The sequence below is a fragment of the Rhinatrema bivittatum genome, chromosome 5 (genome assembly GCF_901001135.1).
Source record: "Rhinatrema bivittatum chromosome 5, aRhiBiv1.1, whole genome shotgun sequence".
Lineage (NCBI taxonomy): Eukaryota > Metazoa > Chordata > Amphibia > Gymnophiona > Rhinatrematidae > Rhinatrema > Rhinatrema bivittatum.
This window is the reverse complement of record NC_042619.1, coordinates 16,471,256-16,496,368: the sequence shown is the minus strand read 5'-3', so window position 1 is coordinate 16,496,368 and position 25,113 is coordinate 16,471,256. Positions and strand designations below refer to the sequence as shown.

The following is a 25,113-nucleotide window of genomic DNA, read 5'->3' as shown; positions in this document are numbered from 1 at the left end:
CTTCGGGCCTAGATGTAAGCCCCAATCATTAGTTTGAAACAAAACAAACTAATAAGATTCATTTCATTCGGGGCCCCCTGATTCGGTTCGTGGCCCCCCAAATGAAACAAATTAGCCTTATTCGTCGCGTTTTGCAGTTTCAATTTAAACGAATGCACATCCCTAATAGAAAATGGTACTGAGGAACATCCTGACATTCTTTGACAAGCACAATCAAGAGCTAAAAATGGCTGGTGCCTAATGGAAACACTGCATATATATTTCTGCAGCTGGCAGTGCATTGCATTAAGGAAACGGAGGGCAGAAGGGGAATACACAATGTAAGAGTCTATAGCTGGCCAGCCTGGTATGTCTAGGGTAAGTGCTGTGCACTGCTGCAGAGGACCTGGATTTGATCGCCAGGTCAGGATTCTGCTTCTGGGCCAGGAAATGCTGTGGAAGCAGCGTTCACAGGCCACCTCCATCCCTCCCAGGGAGAAGGAAGTGAGTCTCTCAACTATCACTCAATGGCGACACCTACAGGCCAGGATGACTGTGTACCGGGTTCCAGGGGGAGACATGCACTATGGTCCTTGGCTGGGTTAGATGGAAAGGTTATAAAATAGGAGGAAAAGCCCCAGGTAGCTGCAAATGAGAGTTCAAGGAACCATGGTTCAAAAGGAGGATGTTTCTAATTGAGATGGCAACCCAAAGAATGGAAAGAAACTACTGGGCTAAAAAAAAAAACCAGTTTATGGGAACGATAAGGGACATGTAGAGTCAGAGTTGTTGTGTCATTCCACTCCTCATGGCAAAAAGCAGTTGGGACGCACAAAAAATATATTTGTCATGGCCTAAGTCTCCAAGGTTTAGGATCTGCCACAGCGCACATGCACTGACGACGAGCGGGTTAATGCACTGAAGGGGGAGAGAGGGAATTTCTAAAATGTGCCATTTGCCTACCTAGTTTAAAATCCTACAGCCCAATATTTAAAACACCTTAGGCAACTAACTTTAAGGGTTAAAAGCCTACACTTTTGAATTTAAAAAATCTGCAGCTTCTGAGCACCTAAGTTTATGTGCCACAAATCACAAGGCACCTAAATTTAGAAACCTTAAAAAGTGGTGGGGCCAGGATGAGGTGAGGAAATTAGAAGCCTAGTGCTGATTTTCAGAGCTAGAAGCCTAACTTACGGGCCGATACGGTACAGTGCGCTCCGAAAGAGCGCACTGTTAGCCGGCATTTGGACGCGCTAGCTTTACCCCTTATTCAGTAAGGGGTAATAGCGCGTCCAAAACGCGTGTCCAACCCCCCCCGAACCTATTAATATCATGGCGATATTAAGTCGGAGGTCCCGAAAGTTTAAAAAAGTAAAAATTTTAAAAAAAAAATTTTAAAATGGGCCCGCGGCTGGTGGGTCGAAAACCGGACGCTCAATTTTGCCGGCATCCGATTTCCGAACCCGTGGCTGTCAGCGGGCTCGAGAACAGACGCCGGTCTGGTGTCAAACCCGCTGACAGCCGCCGCTTCCGTCAAAAAAGAGGCACTAGGGACGCGCTAGTGTCCCTAGCGCCTCTTTTTACCTCCGGCCCTAATTAAAATAAATTAAAATACTGAATCGCGCGCACAGGAGAGTGGCCTGTGAGCTGCTCTCCCACGATTTTCCTGTATCGGCCCGTTAGGTGGTCAAACCTCGGCACTGCCAGAGCAGGCCCAAATCTGATTGCTGAACCACCCTCCCCGCCAGCCAAATGCAAAATTAAATTACAGGACAGACAGCGCCACTGATCCCTGCCCCTGCCAGACCAAAGATTAATAAAAACTGTAGCACATACAGGTGTGCTCCTCTGATCCCCCTTCCAGCCCCCGAAGCTTACTTCATTGCCCTGAAAAGTTGCCTAGCTAAGCTGAGAAGACTCAGTCACATGCACCTACCTACAGGGAGGATAACATTGAAAATTGCTTGTGTATGAATGTTGCGGTTTTTAAAATAGCATATATTCACGTAAGTGCTATTTTTATACGCATGTCTATGGGTGGGCACAAAGTAGCTAAAATATTTTATCACCTGCATGCAAATAATATGTGCAAGTCATAAAATATGAGTAGATATGCGTGCAAAGATGCTTGTCAGGGGGTATCTGACACTCTTGTGCACTTTCCCTGCAGCCCATGCATCAACAGCTTCCAAAAGCAAGCCAAGTCACCCATGGAACATGGCAGAATTGACCCAAAATAAACTTCACATTTGTCCTAAATAACTAATAAGTTAGACCAGGGGTGAGCAAACAAAGCCCCGTTTCAACCATACAAATCAGTTGGGTCTCCCACAAGTCTGCTTATATCTCTGTAAGAGCTGTTAGAGATATATCTACATGTACATGTGTGTGTGTGTATATCTATATCTATCTATAACCTGCATTCCTGGGCTGGCCAACCAATCAATCAATTCTTGAACCAGTTGCACGTAATGAGACAACCATGCTGCCAGCCAGCGTCAGATACACACACGCTCAGTCATACAAAAGGATTTTTAGATTGCAGAAACTTTATTGGCACATACACATTCACACACACACACACTCTCTCTCAGACACACCCACACACTGGGAGTGAAAATGTGCATCTGTGACAGAGAGAAAGAAGCACATAAAGAGGTGAATTTCAAAAGCCCGGGAGATAAGCGAGGTTATCTGGCCGGCACTCACCCCGCGGATCTCCCAGTACGCGCACAAGCGAGAAAGCCCCAAAAGGGGCGGGACAAGGGCCTACGAGACTACAGGCCATACAGTCTGCTGCTTTTATGGTTCCCAGGCTGTGCTCTGACTACAGACTCCAGGGATGGGGGGGGGGGGGGGGGTGGGGGGGTTTGGGATCAGAAGTAACCCACACTGCTCCCTGGGCTTATAAAAAAGAGAAAATTAAGCCCTAGCCAAGGCAGCTCCAGGTGGACTCCTGCTTTCTGTTGTGGAGCCAGGGCAGCCAGAGCTGGTGCAAGGGAATTAGGTATCACGGGCGAACCTTACAGCCTTGCACACACTCCAGACCCCATCCGCCCCACAAACATTTAAAACTTATGCTTTTCTAATAATACATTTTACATTTAAAATAATATTGAAAGTACAGTCTTCTAAAGTAAAAACCACATACATCATGTATATTATTTACATACACTGCTGTAGTAACCAACCAGAAAACTCTGCAAAAAAAGACACCTTCAACCATATGGTATTAGGTGTGCTGGGTGCAGGCGTGGCCCTCAGAGAGATTTGAGTAAATTGAATTACAATACAGTAAACCTCCCATACGAAAACAGCACTAACTGCCAGCACTCAAAGAGTAACAACCCTACCTATGAAAAGGCAGCACTGTAAATATTGTACCAGACCCTAAAACACCAATGCACCTGCAATTAGGAAAAGAGAGCAAGCCAAGCTGTTACAGATCCCTACACAGAAACTACGTCTCAGTCACTCATGCAGAATACAGACAGACAGACAGAGATAATAAAGTATAAATAGAAATGTGCTGCCAAAAACCATAACAAGCCAGACTCCATACACAGTGCAACAGTGGAAAAACAGAAACATCACCATTTCTCATTAAACGTCAAAGAGAATCAAGAAATATAAAACATCAATCATAATAGTAAAACCATACTCATAAAAAAGAAATATTTCAAAGCAGCTGATGAACAGAAGATCCAATGATTAAAAGTATATAACATTGTTTGTTTTTTTTTTTAAATTTCCCAAACATCAATAAAATATTAGGAAGCTAAGAGGCCTAGTACTTTCTTAAAATCTGACTCTTAGTAACCTCCTCCAGTCTGCTGATACTGAATGAGAACCTGTTTATGAAATCACTACCACCCTCCGCTCCTTGCCTTTCATCTAGAATTCTAGTGCCAATTTGGGATCTGTTTTTTGCTGTAGCCTTTCAGCCTATGTGCAATGTCAGTAGAGCTTTCTAAATTCCCCATGTGCTTTACTATTCTCTATAGTGCCCAGGGGCATTTCACTAGGTGAGGAGAGCTTGCCTCGGCACGGCACAACTGCTCCTCTAAGTGAATTGCACAGAAAGAGTAATTTGCTTAAAGGCAGGAGTTTGATACAGCAGAGACCTGGACAATTTATCAAAATGACACAAATTCTTCCAGGAATAAAACCAATCAATTACTCTTGAGAAACCTTGCTAAAAAGGGCTAACGATAAATAAAAGAATTTTTTTTAGAAAAGTAGTAAATTAGAATATTTTTTCCACTTATAGAGGAGCATTGGACACTACTATTGTTATAAAGCTGGGTGATTTTAGATAGAGGTGACTATGAAAAAGACGTGTATAGTCAACGTTTGATCACCTCCTATTACAAAAAGCTGGCAGATGATCCTATGACATTTTTATAAAATTAATATCAAATATTTTTAGGACCAGGATAAAGGATTTTAGCATTGAAGGATGCAGCATTTTGGATAGAACCTTAGCCCTGCATTCCCTCGCTTTGGATTCTTCCCAGGGTCATAAATCTTTGAATGCTCCTTCGGGTGCACTAAAAGTCTCTGGCATTGGTTTAGTTTAGGAACCTCTGTCGAGATTGGTTGATGTATCTTTGCAGCCCTTTGATCCACTGATTCCTTCTTTTGAACAAGGGTCATCATCTAAACTGTCTCTTCACTGAACAGTTTCTGCTGATTTCTCTTGATACAGCCTTTTTATTCAAATAATATTTCAGACTGAGGCCGTTCAAATTGTCCAAGTTACAAATTAGAGTCTCTGGCTCTAGGATTCCTAGGCAGCTTTTAGTCCATCTTGCACGACTACATGGACATAAAATGTCTTTAATAATGACTTTTTTTCAACAAATAAAGTGCACAGCTATGGGGCCACAATGGCCCCCCAATATTGCTTGCCTTTATGTGGCCGCATCTGAAAGGAAAGTAGACATTGATGTAACAGATGTTCTCCAAGAACACACGGTGTGACATCGTACGATGGAGCCCGGCACGGAAACCTTATGTAAACGTTTCTAGAACATTGACTGTGCCTCTTTAGGCATACCCAGTATGCATTATACCGCGCGTCCGTGTGGGGTCCCTTCTGTCTTATGATTTAGCATTTAAGAAATTTCAGAGAAGCCAACTCCAAGAAGATGGGGTGGCTTTTGTGAGGCCTGACATCCTGCAATCCATGGAGAACACCGTCTACCTCTGAGAATAAGCAGGATGGAACTTCTCACGCGTGGGGAATCCCTGTTCTACAGACTGCCCCCATCAAATAAAGGGGACAACCAAACAGTGTCAAGGGGAACAAAAACCATATTTTTGTTGGCAAGAACCTTTTTTTATACTTGATTAAGTTCCATATTAGAAGCTACCAGCCAGGAAAGAGACCTATGCGTCATAGTGGATGATACAATAAAATCGTCGGCCCAGTGTGCTGTGGCGATCAAAAAAAGCAAACAGAATGTTAGGAATTATTAGGGAGGGAATGGTGACTAAAACAATGGGTTTCGTGATGTGTCTGTATCGCTCCCTGGTGAGACAGCATCTTGAATACTGTGTGCACTTCTGGTCGCCACATCTCAAAAAAGATATAGCAGCACTGGACAAAGTGCAGAAAAGAGCAACCAAAATGATAAAGGGGATGGAACGGCTGCCCTAGGATGAAAGGCTAAAGAAGTGAGGGCTGTTCAGCTTGGAGAAGAGATGGCTGAGGGGGGATATGATAGAGGTCTACAAAATCATGAAAGGACTTGAATGGGTAAATGCGAATCGGTTATTTACTCTTTCAGATAATAGAAAAACTAGGGGGGATTTCCTTGAAGTGAGCAAGTAGCACATTTAAAATAAATCAGAGAGAATTATTTTTCACTCAACGCACAATTAAGCTCTGGAATTCATTGCCAGAGGATGTGGTTAGTGCAGTTAGTGTAGCTGGGCTTAAAAAAGGTTTGGATAAGTTCCTGGAGAAGTCCATAAACTGCTATTAGTAGCTTGGGATTTATTTAATGTTTGGGTATTTGCCAGGTACTTGTGACTTGGATTGGTCACTGTTGGAAACAGGATGCTGGGCTTGGTCTGACCCAGTATGGCATTTCTTCTGTTCTTATGGACTTACAAACAACTTCTTTGAAATCAATAAACAGTACTTATCCAGGAAACTCCAGTCCACAATTGCAACCTGACACAAGACTTGTGTTTCAGAGATTCCTGCTTCAGGGGCAAAGGAGCTGGATGTAAATGAGCGAGGTGACAGCACCAAGAGAATCAGAGCCAGGCCTCATCCCTGCTGTCGAAGTGAGAAGCAGAGGTATCCTTAAGCCCTGAAAGTCGTAGTCCCCCAATGGCTAAATTATGCAGTATGACCACTTCTCTGGAAGCAGTTAAAGAATGTGTTGCTATTTTGCAAGACAGAGCTGCGGGCTAGGCAGAGAGAAGCTTAAGGAACTGCAATCTCTGGATGCTGCCTTTCAAAGCGTTGCAGCTCTGGATTCTTCGCAGACTGGAGATGGGCGAGAATAGACTGAGATACCTGAATGTTAGATGGCTGTTCAGATTATAAAACTCTGAATGAGGGGTTGGGGGAGGGAGGGAGGGGTGGGGGAAGGGCTGAGATTGCAGTTCTCTTTTTGTTACTTCTAATTATTCTTCAAGCCACGGACCAAGCAAACCAAAGTAACTTTCATTGCCGGAGTATGATCACATTAGATAGAAAATGCTTCTGCTAATATTAACGAGTCTGTTTTAAAGCAGACCCCAGAAAGAAAAAAGGAAAGACAATAAATGGTATCCCGAGGCAAAAGACTGAGTGGGAGCCGATGGTAATCTGGGGAGAAGGTTTGGAAGGATTCATGACGTAGAACTGGAAGTTAAATGTGTGAGTTGGATTCTGCAGCTCTGGGGAGGGACACGTTGCTGTTTTGGAAGCGGTGTACGCGCAGACGTTACCACCTGCTGAGTCGCAGAACTGAAACTGACCTTCTCTTCTGTCTGTGGTTTTTGGGTGGGGGGGTGTGGGTGACGTGCTGGAGGGTCCAGGTGCACTGGTGAAATGGCGGCGGCACTGGTCAAGTGATAATTCCAAGTCCGCGCAGAAGTAATACGCGCACACTTTATAAACTTCCTGCCTCTGCACTTAAAATATGGGAATGTCATTTTCTAAAATAGATAGAGGTCGCGTTTTCCTGCATTACATATATCAATGTGTACTGAAACATACAGGATTAATTTTGCAGCAGAGGTACACGAGCTGTGGATCTCGGCATTTTATAAAATATTGTCACAAATCTCCGTGGTTCCACTTACATGTGCATCTGGTGACTTACGCAGGCTGATAAGGCCGTATTTTATAGTATCAGCCCTGGGAAAGGTGTCAAGCAAGATTAAGGTCAAGAGGGGCCAGCTAGGCCAGACTGTTTTTCACAACGGAAACAAGGTTATGGAAAGGGTTGGCTAAGTTTTCACGATATTAAACTTCCAGTAAGAGAGAAACACAACCGGCTTCATCATCAATCAAGGCTTTAGACTTTAAGCCAAAAGAGAAAGCAAGTTTTTAAGGAGGCAATTCTCAAAGGAACTCTCTGCTGTAAATGGGTGGTGGGGCCTTCTGAGGGGGAGCAGGGCTGGGCGGGACGGGTCGGGTCGTACAAGGGGCACCCAGAGTATGTGTGTAACTCCTCATGTGTGTACTTCCCGGCGGAGAGTGTGCACCTGCAAACTCTGCAGGTAAAGGGTCCTACATTGGGTGCTTATGTGGGCTATTGTTCCAGAAGACGCACACTTCAGCGGAGGGAGCCATTTTTATGGTAAACATTTATACTAATAAAATAGCTGGAAGATGAGGCCCCACAATGGTCAAGTTAATGTTCCTGGACAAAATTAAAGCACCTATGGCCGAAAACAGGCAAATGGATAGATTGCTATGTAAAGGGCAGTAATTTATAAGGTGTTTGCCCATTAACAAGCAAAACCTAATGCATGCATCCTCAGAAACATATATAATTGGGGCAATGGTGGAAGTGTAATTTATAGAGGGGCTCAGATTTTCTGCAATAGTTTTCACAAAACTCAGGGGGCAATAAAAGGTCAATTCTATGCATCATGGGCAAATTATTTTTCTTGCTATTACAAAAGTAGAGAACAGCTCTCTGCCTCTGAGACACTAGTTTCTATTTAAGAGCAGGTTAAAATTTCAGTGGGTCTCTGTTCAAAGGCATTTGGTCAGATAACTCTTGTAGATACCACCAGTCTTTTTAAAATTAACAAACACAGCTGCTTAATACAGACCAGCAATATGAAAACGTGGAAAACCAGAGATTTCAAAGCATGCAATACAGAAATTCAGAAGAATATCACCAAGAAAGCAAGGACAGGTAGCAATGTGTGTCTCCCTGCACTCAGTTCTGTACCTGAATGTAATCTGCTTTGAGGAACAGAAAATAACTAAACAGAAAATAGATAGAAATAAAAAAAAAATGGTTCTCATTATGTTTCTCCCTCTCTAGATCTGTCTGGGCAGGAATGCATTATAGATCTATAAACCAGGGAGAAAAATCCCTAATGAATTTTCTAGCAGGTAGGGAATTAAATATCCCTAAGCTGTAGGCCATGAAAAGCTAAAATCAAACACTGGCTTTCCATAAGAACATGGCAAATGACGGCAGATCTGGCCCATCCAGTCTCTCTCTCTCTGGTTTCCTAGCACTTTGGGAAAATTAGCAAATAAATTTCCATTGCCTTATTTGTGGCCCCCTCCGACCTCTGCACCCCCGCATCTGTCCCAGACATGTCCCTTTCTTTCATTTCCTCTGCCTGGTATCTCCATGCTCTGTGTGTTACGGTCCCGGGCCGTGCCCCGGTCCCTCCACCTATCTCGGGGACGGCCCGAGCCGTTTCGAGGCCTCCCCGGGCCTGCACTGCCGCCAGCGCGTCTCTCCCTCCTCGGGAGCGATGCCGTAGATCCGCCACGGCTGGCCACGCCCCCTAGATGCGCACGCGCGGGGGGAGGAGTCCCTCTTAAAGGGGCCAGCGCGGGAAAACTCAAACCCTGCCTCGGATGACGTCAGACGCTATCAGGGTATTTAAACCCTGCTTCTGGACATCTTCAGTGCCTTGCAACGAGGTTCACTCAGTCCCCTGAGTTTCTAGTTGCTGCTTTGGATCTTGGATCTTCTCTTCGGACTTCTGGCTTCTGACCCGGCTCCGTCCTTTGACTCCATCTTCAGCTTCCGCCCCTGGTTTTGGCTTCAGACTTCTGACCCGGCTTCATTCTTGGACTCCGACTTCAGCTTCTTCCGTCTCCACAGGTATCCGGTACTTGCTGGCCCAGAGGAGTCTCCTAAGCCCCAGCGGCTCAGGCTCTCACGGGCTCCTCCCAGGGGAGCCGCGGGCTTCCGGGGGTGAAGACTCTTCCAGCCTCCTGGGCCCTGCCGTCCTCTTCTTCCATCTCCTCGGCCGCTTCCTGGATCCTTGGTCGCATAGGGTCCTGCCTAAGTCCAAGAGGTCCGGGTCCCTACGGGATCCTCCTGGGGGGACCTTGGACTTCCAGTGGTGAAGTCTTCTCCGGAGTCTCTCTTCAGCGCCGCCCACTGTGGGTCCCCGCAGTGCAACACCTGCAGTCTCAGCCGGCCCAAGGGTAAACGACCATAACACTGCCCAAGGGTCCACGACCATAACACTGTGCCTGCCCAAAGCATTTTATAATTCTGCCACACTTTTGGTTGTTGCTCCCTCTGCCGGTGGCAGTTCCAAGCATCCTCTCCGCACAGAAACATTTTCTCATACCCGCTCTCCACCGTCCTCCATGAGGTTTCACATCATGACCCCTTGTCCTTGAACTGGGTGAGTTTCACCTCCCCATATTTTACTAAAGCCATCAAACGTGAATGCTTCTATCATGCCCTGCGCCCCTTGGCATCTCAAGCCTTTCTATGCGGGGTTTGTGTTGCAGGCCTTCTCTGACCCGCTTCCATCCTGACGATATGACCTCCAGAGCTGAACGCAGCGCCCTCAAGGTTGAGTCTCACAGGTGACCCAAACATGGGCAATATTACTTCCATTTTCCTATTCCATGGAAAGCTTACTGATTAGCCAGTCAGATTAGTCTGCACGCTCAGGCACCTTGTACATGGGTAAAGATAGAGTTAACCTGCCAGCTGTGCCCAGTAAGAGGATTTCCAGTTACCTGAAAGGACACATGTACTCTGATGATGCACAGAAAAGATGTATTCTGGGTGGGCGTTTTGAGACATGCGACCTATCTACTCTTCCTATCGCTTCCTCAGAGTCTCCCTGTGTTTGTCCCAGGCTTTCTGGAATTCAGAGACTGTTTTTTGCCTCCACCACCTCCACAGGGAGGCTGTTCCATGCATTCACCACACTTTCTGTAAAGAAATATTTCCTTAGATGACTCCCGAGTCTTCCCCCTTTCACCCACATCCCATGGCCCCTCATTCCAGACACTTTGGGGCCGATGCAATACAGTGCGCTCAGCTCCCTATCATATTTCTCTTACCTTGCCTTTCCTCCGGGCTATACATATTTAGAACTTTAAGTCGGCCCCTATACACTTTACAGCAAAGACCAGTGACCACTTTAGTAGCCTCCCTCTGGGCCGACTCCATCCTGTTTCCATCCTTTTGAAGGCGCGGCCTCCAGCACTGTACACAGTATTTCCAGTGAGGTCTCACCAGGGCCTATACAGGGGCAATATCACCTCCCTTTTTCTGCTGACCATTCCTCTGCCTATGCAGCCAAGCATCTTTCTGACTTTTACCATCGCTTTATCCATCTGTTTGCCCACCCTGAGATTATCAGGGATGATTACTTCCAGAACCTGCTCTTCTTTTGTGCTTAAGAGCTGCACCCTCTGGACTGTACCACTCCCTGGGCTTTTGCAGTCCAAATGCATGACTCGGCATGTTTTAGTATCACATCTTTAGCTGTCATACTCTAGATCAGGGGTGGTGAACTCCAGTCCTCGAGGGCTACAAACAGGCCAGGTTTTCAGGATAACCACAATGAATATGCATGAGATAGTTTTGCCTACATTGGAGGCAGAGCATGCAGATCTATCTCATGTATATTCATTGTGGATATCCTGAAAACCTGGCCTGGGTGTGTGGCCCTCGAGGACCGGAGTTTGCCACCTGTGATGTAGATCCATTCCTCGAACTTCACTAGATCCCTTCCTCATGTTTTCCACACCTTCCTGGGTGTTCACCCTGTTGCCGATTTTGATATCATCCTCAAAAAAGACGAACCTTCCCTGATAGCCCTTCCACTATACTGCCTAAAAATTACTGAATAGAATTGGTCCAAGGCCCAATTGCTGCAGCACAGCGGTAGAGCACCCCTCTCCTCGGAGTGAGCTCTATTTACCACTACCCTTTGTTGCCTCTCACTCAGCCAGTCACGTTAGCTCCCGTAGCAAAGGTGCTCAGTGCGGCGTCATTTTCAAAAGCCTGTGCGGTCTTTGTCCTAGTGTGCACCCCAAGGTGTCTCTCGGACGCCAGCTATGTCTGTATGGAAAAATGAGAGAGAGTAATGTGTGCCTCACAGTACTCACCGTTACTCTCATTCTTGATGGGAAAGCAGAGAATATTCCTGGTCCTGAAGCCCGTGCTGTCATCGACTCCGCGGTAGAAGAGGGGGTGGGAATAGGCATCCTTGATGTTGAGGATTTTCCCTGTGGTTGCCACGTGCCCCGCTATGCCTTGATCCGCTGGAATCCTGATTTCATAGCTCTGTGAGGACAAGGTTTCAGTAGTAACTATAAACCTTCATTTCAACATTTCATTCAGGCTGCCGTACCATCAGTATACAACAGGAAGACAGAGACACATACAAAGATGTCAGCTTGGTCCATCCTGTCTGCCCATTTGTCCCTGCGTATGGTGCAGGTCTTACTCACTCTGTGATCGTCTCTCCCTCCATCCCTCCCTTGTGTATGCCACACATGCTTGAATTTTGTCACTGCTTTGGCTCCTGCTACCTCTGCTGGAGGTCGCATCCAGGTGTCTGCCACCCTCTCAGTGAAAGGATTTTTTTTCTTATACCTTTTGAGCATTATCCTTGAGTTTCTCATTCTATTGAAAATGCTTCAGACTGGCACTTTACTGAAGCTCGCTAGCTTATTGAATATGTTTGGATAGTTCAGCACTTTAAACCCCCTGTCAGTCATGTTGATGGATATGACAGAGTAAGGTCAGTTAGAACACAGAACCATGACCTTTGGGGACACAAATTCCAATCCTACCACTACCATTCACTGTGCACTGTCACTTAACCTTCCTATGTGCAAATATCAGTAGATTATAAAGGTGCTTTGAGGGGGGGAGGGAGAGGGTTCTCTGTGGAGACAGACTAGTTGGTGGTGGTGAAGAAGCAGGAAGATAATAACAGCATAGTAAGATTGAACTAATCAGACTTGTGGAAATAGCCAAGGCTTTTGGAATGCTAAAAGTATACCAAAGGTTAGCCAGAATATGAATGTAAGCCAAAGGTCAGTATTAAGTTTTGCTTCTGTCTTCTGGGCTCAGCTTAACCAACTGTAAGGACTTGGGAACTCTGAGCTGTGTGTTTACTTTACTGAATTGATTGTAAGATATAATAAAGATTTTTCTCTTACTGGCTAGAATCTAAGTGACATATATTGGACAGTGATGTGGTATATATTCGGATCTGGCTGTTTCTTGTAAGCTTCCAGGTCAATTTGATTGTGGAGCGGGACCCATCACCATCTGCCTCACTTTAGCCCAGTTGCTGCAGCTACTGGTCCTGGGCTGGAGGTCACACACCAAGGCTCCTAAATCTGGTCACTGGGCATTGCCATTGCAGGATGCGACAGTGCTCTATTACTAGCTTGTAAGCTTCAAGAAGAAAGGACTGTACAAGCACTGCTTATATTGAATAGAAGTGATACATAGGTGTCTGTTTGATTAACTGAATATGGCACTGTTTCTGACTCCCTTACTTTGGATTTGCTAAATACTTAATCTATTCATGTTTTGTTAATACTTAAAAATGTCTCCTACTGGATTTCCTTTCAGTTTTGTTTTTTCTCTGTGATAAGAAAATGATTCCTTACCTGCTAATTTTCATTCCTGTAGTACCACGGATCAGTCCAGACAATGGGTTATGTCCCCCTTCCAGCAGATGGAGTCAGAGAAAACTTCGAAGGGTGCTCCCTTACAAGCCAGTGCACCCTCTGTTACCCTTCAGGATTAAGAATATCAAAGCCTGAAGAGACAAGATGGGTGGATCAAGGTATCAAACCCTTTCAACTTGAACAAATGTTCATTGCATACCAAACTTTGACAGTCAACTAAACTTGCAAAATGAACCATTAAACAGCCACTGAAAACACTGAATACAGAAAACAATTTGAGCAGAGAGGCAATCCCAATCCCAATCCATTAAATCCTTATGGAGGGCGTCTGAGCTGATCCATGGTACTACAGGAACGAAAATTAGCAGGTAAGGAATAATTTTCTTTTCCCTGTACATACCCGGATCAGTCCAGACAGTGGGATGTACCAAAGCTTCCCTACGTAGGGTGGACCACGGATAGCCCTGCTTGAATGACCCGATTGCCAAAGGAGCCAAAAACCAGTGGCTGTAGATTCAAACGATAGTGCCGAGCAAAGTTATGTAATGACTTCCAGGCGGCTGCTCGGCATATCTCCTGAGGTGAGACGGATTGGCTCTCTGCCCAGGAAGCTGCTTGAGTCCAGAGAGAATGGGCCTTGATGCCCACCGGAGGCTGCCGACTGGCACCAATATATGCTGAGGAGATATCTTCTTTAAGCTAACGAGCAATGATGGGTTTCGAAGCCTTGGTTCCCTTCTTTGGGCCACTCCAAAAGACAAAAAGATGATCCGACAAGCAAAAATCATTAGCAGCCTCCAGAGAGCGAATGAGGATGCGCAACATCAAGCTTGCGTAGCTCTCGGGAATCGTCAGCTGAGAAAGACGGGAGTTCCACCGTCTAATTCATATGGAACACGCAAACAACCTTGGGCAGGAAAGAGGGCACCATGCACAAGGAAACTCCCGAATCCATGAAACGGAGGTAGGGCTCTCTGCAAGATAACGCCTGAAGCTCCGAAATCCTGTGGGCAGAACAAATAGCTACCAGGAAGTACTGTCTTGAGCGTAAGATCCTTGAGGGTAGCAGATCATAGCGGTTCGAAAGGTGGTCCGCCTAGAATCTGAAGAACTAAGTTGAGGCTCCAGGAGGGACACAGGGCATGTACTGGAGGCTTAACGTGTTTCATTCCCTTGAGAAATCGGACGATGTCTTGGTGAGAAGAAAAGTGGGGGGGGGGGGGGGGGGGGTTTCCCTCCAGTGATGGATCAGGGAACCGAGGGCAGCCACCTGCACCCTCAGGGAATTGTAGGCCAATCCCTTCTCCAGGCCCTGCTGCAGGAACAACAGTATCTGAGCCACTGAGGCACTCTGCAGCGAGACAGCTACGGAGCCACACCAGGTCTCAAAACCTTCCAAACTCAGACATAGGAGATGGACGTAGAGGTCTTCCTAGCCTTGAGGAGGGTTGAAATCACTGCCTCTGGGTATCCTCGCCTTCTCAGCTGGCGCCTCTCAAAAGCCAGGCTACAAGACAGAAGCGATCTGCCTGGTCAAAAAATACCGGACCCTGGCGCAGTAAGCGTGGTAGATGTCCCAGGCGAAGAGGGCCGTCAACTGCGAGGTTGACCAAGTCCGCGAACCACGGCCAACTTGGTCATTCTGGTGCCACCAGAATTACTGGACCATGGTGAATGTCTGTTCTTCGGATTACCTTTCCCACCAGGGGCCATGGCGGAAATACGTAGAGGAGAAGGTGCTGCAGCCAGGTAAGGATTAAGGCATCCACTCCCTCTGCGCCGTGCTTTCTTCTGCGGCTGAAGAATCGCGAAGCCTTGGCGTTCCATGGAGTGGCCATCAGGTCCAGGTGGGGGGGTCCCCCACCGACTGAATAGAAGTACCACTGCCTCCTCGGAGAGTTCCCACTCCCCGGGATCTATGCGTTGACGACTCAAGAAGTCAGCTTGAATGTTGTCCACTCCTGCAATGTGAGATGCCGCTAGGCGGGAAAGGTGGACCTCCACTCAGGCCAGCAACTTGTCCATCTCCCGAGAAATATGACGACTCTTTGATCCCCAATGATGATTAATGTACGCTACCATAGTTGCGTTGTCTGACAGTATCCAAACTGCCTGACGATGGACTAGGGGGAGGAAACGCTTCAATGCCAGGCGTACCGCTCTGGTCTCCAAGCGATTGATTGGCCAGGTTGCTTGCAACTCCATCCACTTCCCCTGTGCTGATTTCGTCTGACAGACCACTCCCCAACCGGAAAGCCTGGCGTCTGTGGTGACAATCACCCACTGAGGGACTTCCAAGGTTACTCCCTGTAACAAATGATCCAGGTTGAGCCACCAGGCCAGACTGTCCTTGGTCCTCTCAGACAGCGGCAGGATGGCCTGAAACTCCCAAGACACCGGTTTCCAGCGGGAGAGCAAGGCTCTCTGCAGAGGATGCATATGCGCAAAAGCCCAAGGTACCAGATTGATAGTGGAAGCCATAGAGCCCAGAACCTGAAGATAATCCCAAGCTGTGGGACGAGAGAGAGAAGTGAAGCTCTGTACCTGAGAGATGAGAGCCTGGGCCCGAGCCGGACGCAGCAGTACCTTGCCCACAGCAGTATTGAAGCGTGCTCCTAGCAAGTCTAGGGACTGAGATGGAGTAAGGCTGCTCTTGGAGAAATTGACCACCCATCTGAGGGATTGAAGGAGATGCAACACTCTGTCTATTGCTCGCTGACACTGGACCAGGGACTTTGCCCTGATGAGCCAGTCATCCAAATAGGGGTGGACTAGGATTCCCTCCCTTCTGAGGGCTGCCGCCACTACTACCATTACTTTGGTGAAAGTACGAGGAGCTGTCGCCAGGCCAAAGGGCAGGGCTTGGAATTGAAAATGATGTCCCAGAATCTTGAAGCGAAGAAAGCGCTGATGCGCCTTGAGGATGGGAATGTGAAGATAAGCCTCCGCCAGATCCAAGGAGGCCAGAAATTCTCCGCTGTGCACCGCCGCTATCACTGAGTGCAAGGTCTCCATCCTGAAGTGTGGAACCCTGAGGGCTTTGTTGACCATCTTGAGATCCAAGATCGGGCGGAAGGAACCCTCCTTCTTGGGGACTACAAAGTAGACGGAATAATGGGCGGCTCCCTCTTCCGTCGGAGGAACCGGGAGAATTGCTCCAAGGGCCAGGAGCCTGTCGAGTGTCTGGCATACTATGAGTTGTTTCTGTACTGGTCCGCAGGGAGAGAAGAGGAATCTGTCTCTTAGAGGACGAGCAAATTCTAAAGCGTAGCAGTGCTTTAGAATATCCAGGACCCACTGATCGGAGGTAATCTTGACCCACTCCTTGTAGAAGAGGGAGAGCCATCCGGGGTGGGGACCAAGATGGCTGCCGTGTAGAGCGGACACGTGCAATCTCTCTCCCGAGCTTCCTGTTGTAAGCCTTCTTTTTGAAATATTTTCCTCCTAAAACATTTTTCTTCGTTATGCCACACACAAAAAGAAAGGCTAGAATAAAAACTGCCACTACTTCAACGCTTACCTTCAATGAGAGACAGCCGTGGATTGAGTCCTTGTTCACTGGATCTATGAGGCATTTGCCAGGGAGAGGCACTGCGGGGACGCTAGACGTAGAGCAGATGCCAGGACCCCAGGTGGAAGAGTCATCCCTCAGCCCCAGCGCATCGAATACCCCGGAACCACCGTCGGGGATATTCAGTTTATCTGGAGACGCTACGGCCAACTGGCTGGAAGGGAAAATGGCTCTATCTAGAACACCTGCCCCGAGAAAGGACACAGACAATGCGTCCATTTCGGAGAGCCTTGGGGAACAAGACTCCGGGGGCAAGGACGCCGAGGAACAACAGGACGATGATGAAAACCGGGAACCTGTGGTTACAGGGACAGTGGAATCTGAGGTACACTTTGTTAGCTCTTTTTCTGTGGTTAAACCCCAGGAAATAACCATAGAAGTAATTTGGAAAATGTTTCTCTCGATGGATAATTTAATTAAAACAATGTCAAGTTTACTGAAAGAAAATTTACAACATATAAAAACACTAGATACAAAAATACTAACTTTGGAGAGTAATTTAACTGTGACTGAACAAAAAATTAAACATATAGAAGTACAGCATAACCTTATAAAATCTGAAACTATATGTTTTAACCGAATGGAGAAAATGGAAAATGACATAAGAAGAACAAATTTGAGGATACTAAGTTTTCCCCAGAATGAAGGCAGTATCCCCACGTGACATGTTTTAAGATTATCTTAAAGATGTTTTGACTTTCACAGATCAAGGAATACCTGCTATCTCTAAAATATATTATACCCCAAAGAAAGCAAATAAAGAGGAAAAACAACAAATACCTGGATCGCAAGAATAACCCCTAAATGTTTCAGCTTTATTGGAATTAACTTTGGACACCGTTACTGAATCATGAGAAACTTTGCTGGTCTCTTTTGTGTTTGTCACGGAACGGGATGCAGTATTAAGACTATACTTACATAATCAAGGTGGTTTATTCCATGGGCATAGAATCTGGGTCTACCCAGATGTAACAAAAGTTACTCAAGAAAAGAGGAGGAAATTTCTTCAGACGAGACAAGCAGTAATGGCTAGAGGAGCAAAATTTATACTGCGTTTTCCGGGTAAATGTATAGTAATATATCAAAGCTCTAGATATATCTTCTTTGAACCAGTACAGTTGCGTACATACTTAGATTCATCTTCCTGATATGACACAGGTTTTGGTTATTGGATTAACTCAAGATCCCTACCCTATAAATGGCAAAAGTAATAGATAATTATAGATGTTTCCTTATGACTGCTCAATATTTTATTGGACTCCCATGTTACTTATAATTTTTTTTACAGATGCGTAATGATATTGAATTGTGCAAAGTGTAATATTTACTTTAAATGAGTACTATTATCTGTATTTCTCTGAACATATGGTTCTGTAAAATTAAGTTGAAATTTCAATAAAAATAAAATTAAAAAAAAAAAAGAAGAGGGAGAGCCGTCCTCCTATCCTGGGGATCGAGGAGTGGGCCGGCACGGCTTCATTGTGAAGATTTGGAAGCTGCTCCCTGGGCAAGACTATCCCGGGCCAGTCTCCGGCCACGAAAGGAATGAGACCAGGACTGGGAACGCGAAGAGGGCGGACGATGGGCAGCTAGTCCTGTTTGTCAAAAATGTCGTTGACTCCGGAAACGGCTTCTGGTGGAACTGAAGGTCCTAGTCGTCCGCGGTCGATTCTCCGGCAGCTTATGCATCTTATTCTCGCCGAGGGACTTGATAATCTGATCCAGATCATCTCCAAAGAGTAATTTCCCTTTGAAGGGTAGAGATCCCAATTGTGTCTTGGAGGAGGAATCCGCCAACCAGTTGCGGAGCCAGAAGAGACGTCTGGCCGAGACTGCTGAAACCATAGACTGGCCAGAACTCAGGAGAAGGTCATATAGAGCATCTGCACCATACGCAGAAATCATACTCCTTGAAAGGAAAATTTCTCCAAGAATCAGTAATCAGATCGTGTTAGAGGACAAAACCATACTCAAATTTGCAGATAATATCAGCGATCTGGGCGTAATTCTAGACTCAGTATTTAGCTTTAAAAAACACATAACAACAAAAGTAAAAGAAGGATATGCAAACCTATTAATTTTACGAGGACTGAAACCCTTACTTGAGTTGAATGACTTTTGTACAGTCTTACAGTCACTACTATTTGGTAGTTTGGATTATTGTAACTCCTTGTTATTAGGATTACCTGCTTCCACCACCCGACCTTTACAGGTACTTCAGAACGTGGCAGCATGCATTTTGACCGGGAAAAGCGAACATATTACACCAACCTTAGGGGTAGATTTTCAAAAAGCGCGAATAGGCCTACTTTTGCTTGCGCATCAGACTCAAGCAAAAGTATGCCTGATTTTAGTAGATACGCGCGGAGCCGCGCGTATCCACTAAAATCCCTGGATCGGCGCGCGCAAGGCTATTGATTTTGTATAGCCGGCGCGCGCCGAGCCGCGCTGCCTACCCCGTTCCCTCCAAGGCCGCTCCGAAATCGGAGCGGCCTCGGAGGGAACTTTCCTTTGCCCTCCCCTCACCTTCCCCTCCCTTCCCCTACCTAACCTACCCGCCCGGCCCTGTCTAAACCCCCCCCTTACCTTTGTCGGGGGATTTACGCCTCCCGGAGGGAGACGTAAATCCCCGCGCGCCAGCGGGCCTCCTGCGCGCCGGGCCGCGACCTGGGGGCGGGTACGGAGGGCGCGGCCACGCCCCCGGACCGCCCCGGGCCATAGCCACGCCCCAGTACCCGCCCCCAAAACGCGGCCGACACGCCCCCGAAACGCCGCGACGACCGGGCCCGCCCCCCCGACACGCCCCCCTCCAAGAACCCCGGGACTTACGCGAGTCCCGGGGCTCTGCGCGCGCCGGGAGGCCTATGTAAAATAGGCTTCCCGGCGTGCAGGGCCCTGCTCGCGTAAATCCGCCCGGTTTTGGGCGGATTTACGCGAGCAGGGCTCTGAAAATCTGCCCCTAAATTCAGTTGCATTGGTTACCAATAGAACACAGAGACAAATTTAAATCTCTCTGTATCTTACATAAGTTGATTTATGGAGACCAGGTAGACTGGCTAAACGAAGCTATTAAACTACACGTCCCGCAGAGAAATCTGTGTTCCGCTAATAAAGGGCTATTGACAATACCTTCAGTTCAATCAGCTCGTTTAAATCAAGTGAGAGATAGAGCCCTTACACTTGCAGGCCCGATTATATGGAATATGCTCCCGGTAGAGATCAGAATGGAGGTGAATTTTAAACAGTTTAAGAAAGGTTTAAAAACATGGCTTTTTAAGGAGGCATACTCCAATCAGTCCTAAAGTCTGTTTTTATGCTCTATTTTACTGTTTTATGTATGGACTGTAGAGTTGATATAGTTCATTTTATGATTTTTACTGTTTTATGTATTAATATGCTGATCTTACTGTTTTAGGTTATAAGGATTTCAGAGTAGCTCATTCTAGGAGAAAGGAGGAAGTCTGAACAGGTGTTTTGATGTATTTTAGGATCATTTATGAAATGTCGCTTTCTGTTTTAATTTTTTGAGTTTTATATTGTTTTATGTTTTACTTGGTTGTTTTACTGTTAGGATCCAATAAATAAATAAATAAATACGCGATCACGGCCTCCAGGCAGTCTGCCTGTTGCGCTTCTTCAGGAGGCAGCTCCTACGTACTGAGAAGCTGTTGGACCCATCGGAGATCTGCTCATTGCTTGAGGGAGCTACAGATCGCTGCTCTGACGCCCAGAGCCGACACCTCGAACACTCTCTTGAGGTACACTTTGAGCTTTCTATCCTGCAGATCTCGCAGAGCGGCACCTCCCATCACCTGAATGGTTGTTCTTTTCGTCACCGCAGATACAGCCGCACCCACTTTGGGAACCTTGAGGAGCTCCAGAAATTCGTCTGGGAGCGGGTATAGCTTATCCATAGCTCTGCCCACCTTAAGGGAGGCTTCAGGGGCATCCCATTCCCTGGACAATAATTGAAGTAGTGTAGGATGAGAAGGAAAAGACCTCGTCGGTGGACATAGACCTGACAGCACGGGGTCCCCCTTCTTTGCCGGTGGAGTAGGTCCTGGAGGGTCCTGTGGAGCCTCAATATCCAATTCCTGCAGGACATATGGGATGAGAGGGTCCAACTCATCCCTCTGGAAGAGACGCAGTACTCTCAGATCATCCTCTTCCAGCTGAGCCATAGGAGAGGGCTCATCCAGGTCTGGGTCCGGAAGAGGGCCCTGGGGAAGAGGATTCGAACTCCCAGGAGGATGATGGACCACTCGGACCCTGGAAGCATCTGGGGGAGCACCTGCTCCTGGGGCCCCTACTCCCTGAGAGTGCCCCATAGGACCTGGGGGATCAGCCATTCTGCTCACCTTAGGAGGAGGAGGCCCTGATGCTGGATCCTGCTGCTGACCCAATCTGGCCAGATAGGCATTATGCAATAACAGCACAAAGTCTGTCGAAAAAGGAGGTGGTCCTGAAGAAGGCCCCGAGGGGAGGTCCCCTGCAGGTGGACAAGGGTCCAGAAGAATGACAGGTGTCAGAATCGGAGCTGCGCAGGAGCAGTCGGCTCAGAATTTGGAAGCTGTCGGCTCAGAATTCAAGATGGCCGCCGTTCCCGCGCTAGGCGGGATTGGGGCCGGCCTCTGTACCTCTAGGCACGCCTGAGAGCGCGATCCTGCCGGCCGTGAGGGACCCTCCCCACTAGGGAGGCATCTCGCGCAGATCCCCTCGCGGGAGAGCCGTGAACCGGGCTCTCCGCAATCACAGCACCTTGAGGACCGTGGCATGAGGACGGGTGTGGGGCAGCCCAAAGATCCACTGGTGAGTAGCTGTGAGGGGCGGGTACAAATCCTCCGCTTCAGCACTACTCCTTCTCCGACCTGCGGTTTTTTTTTGTTTTTTTTTAAACAACACAGAGGAATATCGCATCTCTGTGGAGGCTGCCCCGAGGCAATCAGCTTCTCAGGGCAGCGGGTCGGATCGGAGGAATGGGGGAGAGGTTGGACCACCAACTTGCACCCCGGAGAGACTGACAGAAATCTAACCTGCAAAGTTATAAAACTATCACAACTTACCCCCACATGGCATAGGCAATAAGGGGAACTGAAAGACAGCTCTGCCTGCAAGTTAAATTGCTTGACCCTAGACAAGGATCTGAAAAAAATCTTTTTTTTTTTTTTTTTTTGTAAAACTATACTCTGTTAACCTTGATCCATCCAAGAAAAGGAGGAAGCTAAGAAAAAAAGATAAACGATTGCTAAATCTAGCTTTCCAGAAATCTCAGTGGGGAATTAAAGTTCAGCCACTCTCATCTGCTGGAGTCAGAAGAATATTGAATGGTAACAGAGGGTGCACTGCCTTATAAGGGAGCACCCTTCGAAGGTTTCTCTGACTCCATCTGCTGGAAAGGGGACATAACCCACTGTCTGGACTGATCCGGGTGCATACAGGGAATGCAGCATACTCTTTGGTTTCTTGTTCCCCTTTGCTGATATTATTCTTACAGTAATTTATATACTTCTGCTAAATTCTTTTGTTGATGTTATATATCTAAGGAATGAGTAGAACTGGTAGCAGCTATATTACAGTCTCAGCTCCTTTATGTTCTGTTTTCCAATCTAATCTCTTTTTCCTTGCCTAGGACTGTTAATCTTCCCTGACCCGTTACAGTGAAGGGGTTTGTGTTGCATTTTACTGTCTCATGTACACGGATGTGATTGCAAAGCACTTGGGGATGTATCTTATGAAAGGTGATTTATTAAACAAAACTATTGCATTATGCCTAAATGACTGCATTAATTACTGTTTTGATAGGAAAGACAAGTTAATGGTGTGGGCTTGTTCATTATCTCGCTGCACTGATGGCTCAATTAGAAGAGTCACACATTTGTACTGTATTCCCAGTGTCCTTGTTACTATAGTGACAATAATGCACACCGAAGAGTGCAGAATTTCTTGAACCCTGGCTTTCTTTCCCTGACTTCAATCCTATTTCCCATCCCTCTGGGCCATGAGAGTGCCAAGAATAGCTAGCTGAAGAAACCACCTCACACCAGCAATAAATCCAGGAGGCTCCTCCAAGAACTCTTTGCTACAGCTGCAAGAAGACAGCCAGTAGGTGTCACTAGAGCTCATTTCCCAGGACTGTGACATTTCCCATACATAAAGGCTGCTCTGCCATGTGTTTCTGGTGTGCTATAAAAATCTTGGAGGTTTGAGCTCTTCTTCAGCAGTGCCAGAGTGAGGAAGAAATATATTTAGTGGGGAATATCATTAATAAGAAACAATAAAGCAAATATATTGCTCCAGTAGCTCAGACTCAGAGGACTGGGCGGGCGGCAGAGGAGGGAAGCACTGCACTAAGCCAGAGATAACCTAATCTGTCACAAATGGGCCATCCACGTCCAGTGGAACATCTCTTACTCTGTCTCAATAAAACCTGGGCAAACGTTTTTTAGGCAGTAACATGCATGCAAACAGCAACACGACTCTAAATGTTAATGCTGCCGTTTCAGCGCTGGACACTCGTGTGCATGAAAAAGAGGCTTGATATAGGTTCCTGAATTACGATTTCATCTCTCTTCATGACTTCACCACCGATCTGCAACCCTGGGGGAATGGTGAGGAGCACAATGCCGGCATGACAATGGAAAGGAAGTGAATGGGCGGGCAGGCAATATACCATCTGCCACACAGGTACATTCATTCTCTTTGCTTCTTGTTTATTGGGAATGTAAAGACATTGCATTAATCCAAATAGAACTGGATGGGACTAGAAACTCTAAGAATACATGGAAGGAGTGGCAAAGAAGGGAGTACAATGCCAAACTGGAGAGAAACGAGTGAAAAAGAGAAGGGAAGGACAGCGAACAGACAAGGGTAAGGTGATACAGAACAGAAGAGGCCAGCAAGACCGGGAGAGACAAATAACAAGCATAGAGGGCAAAGACAGAAGAGAAGAGATGTAAAGAGACAGACTTGAATAGCACCAATCCTGAAATCCCTACATGAGCTCCTGGTCTTCATCTACAAACCCCTCGGAGGATAGGCCCCAGCGTATCTCAGCCGATCTCTTACCCCCTACTTGCCCGCCCGCACTCTCAGCCACGCCTACTGGTCCCAGCTCCGAAAGCAATGGGTGTTCACCGGTACCAGAAAAAGGACCTTAATAAGGTCTGCCCCAGCTTTGTGGAACAGCCTGTCACTTACCATCAGACTTACACCAGATCTCTCGTCCTTCAGAATACGAGATAAAACCTGGTGCTTCAGACCAGTAACCTGCCTAGACACTGCTCATTTCCCTACATAGTGCATCTCCACCGTTGCTCTCACTTTCCACCCCGGTCCATCCCTTGCTGTCTAAACGACCATTTGCTCGCAGTTTTATTTATTTATTTATAAACGTTTGTCAATGGCCTTCCAATTTTTACAACAAAAATTTCCAAAGTGATGTTACATACATTAAAAACAATAAAATAAACTTAAAATACAGCAAAATATAAAAAAATACCACACCACCTCCATATTACCCCCAACCCCCCGCCTCGCCACATTTGTTTTTATAGTGGAGAAGACACCACCTTCAAAATAATACCACCCACCTGCTCCGTCCCAAACTCCTCTAAAAATCCATCAGTTATTTGCTTTACCTGCTATAAGTGTCGTACCTGAAAGGCTGAATCATTTGTTATATTTATTCAGATCCTCGTATTGTAACTGAAATACCTGTCAACTACTCTGCAGCGCGCTTTGAACTCTCCTGATGAAACAACGTGCCATAAATGAAGAATGACTTGACGAGGGGGGGTGCCGCAAGGAGAAGAAATGGTGGAATGCTGACAGAGAGAGGGAAAAAAGATGTGAGAAGAGATTAAGGATAGAAACGAGAGCGAGGCAGAGAAGGGGAAACAGAGAGGTACGGTAGGAAACGATAGCGCAGCTCTTTCCCTTCAGGGTCTTCCTGGACCCGCTGAAGCACGCAGGAGCCGCTGTACAGAGCCTCGGCCACCTGCGTGCTCCCCTGGACTCACCTCGTCGTCCACCACGCCTCCGTCAAACACTTTAGCCACCAGCTCGTGACTGTGTCTGTCCAGCAGGAACACAGAGCATCTGCCAGAAAGGAGAAACCGGAAATGCACACATTTCAATGCAGTGTCCAGACCGCTGTTATTATCTACCGTCTACGGGGGGGGGGGGGGGGGGGGCGTCTATTTACTAAGGTGCAGGCGCGTGGATAATGCAGGCTAACGAGGGTTATGTACCGAGGCTCCCGTTACTGGCAGTGGGGGCCTATTCACTAATAACACGCAATAACCGCGCGCCTCATCTTAGTAAACAGACCCTTGGGCAAATTAAGTCTACTTGATTTTATGGGCCAACTTAACAGCTATCGGCACTCTATCAGCCCTTTGTAAAGTTGGGCTGAACACATCATCTTGCTGGTTTAAAAATCGCAGTACTGCATTTT

The 25,113-nt window shown here is 46.8% G+C and overlaps 1 protein-coding gene across 4 annotated transcripts in view; it reads right to left on the bottom strand.

Moving 5' to 3' along the window:
• Positions 1–25,113, bottom strand: part of PDE2A (phosphodiesterase 2A) — a 733,167-nt gene that overhangs the window by 60,094 nt on the left and 647,960 nt on the right. For all 4 annotated transcript variants that reach the window (XM_029602059.1, XM_029602057.1, XM_029602058.1 and 1 more), the window contains 2 exons: positions 24,677–24,755; positions 11,546–11,723 (listed from right to left, as the gene is read on the bottom strand). In XM_029602059.1, coding sequence (XP_029457919.1) covers positions 11,546–11,723; positions 24,677–24,755 — 257 coding nt within the window. The remainder of the gene's footprint in view (positions 1–11,545; positions 11,724–24,676; positions 24,756–25,113) is intronic.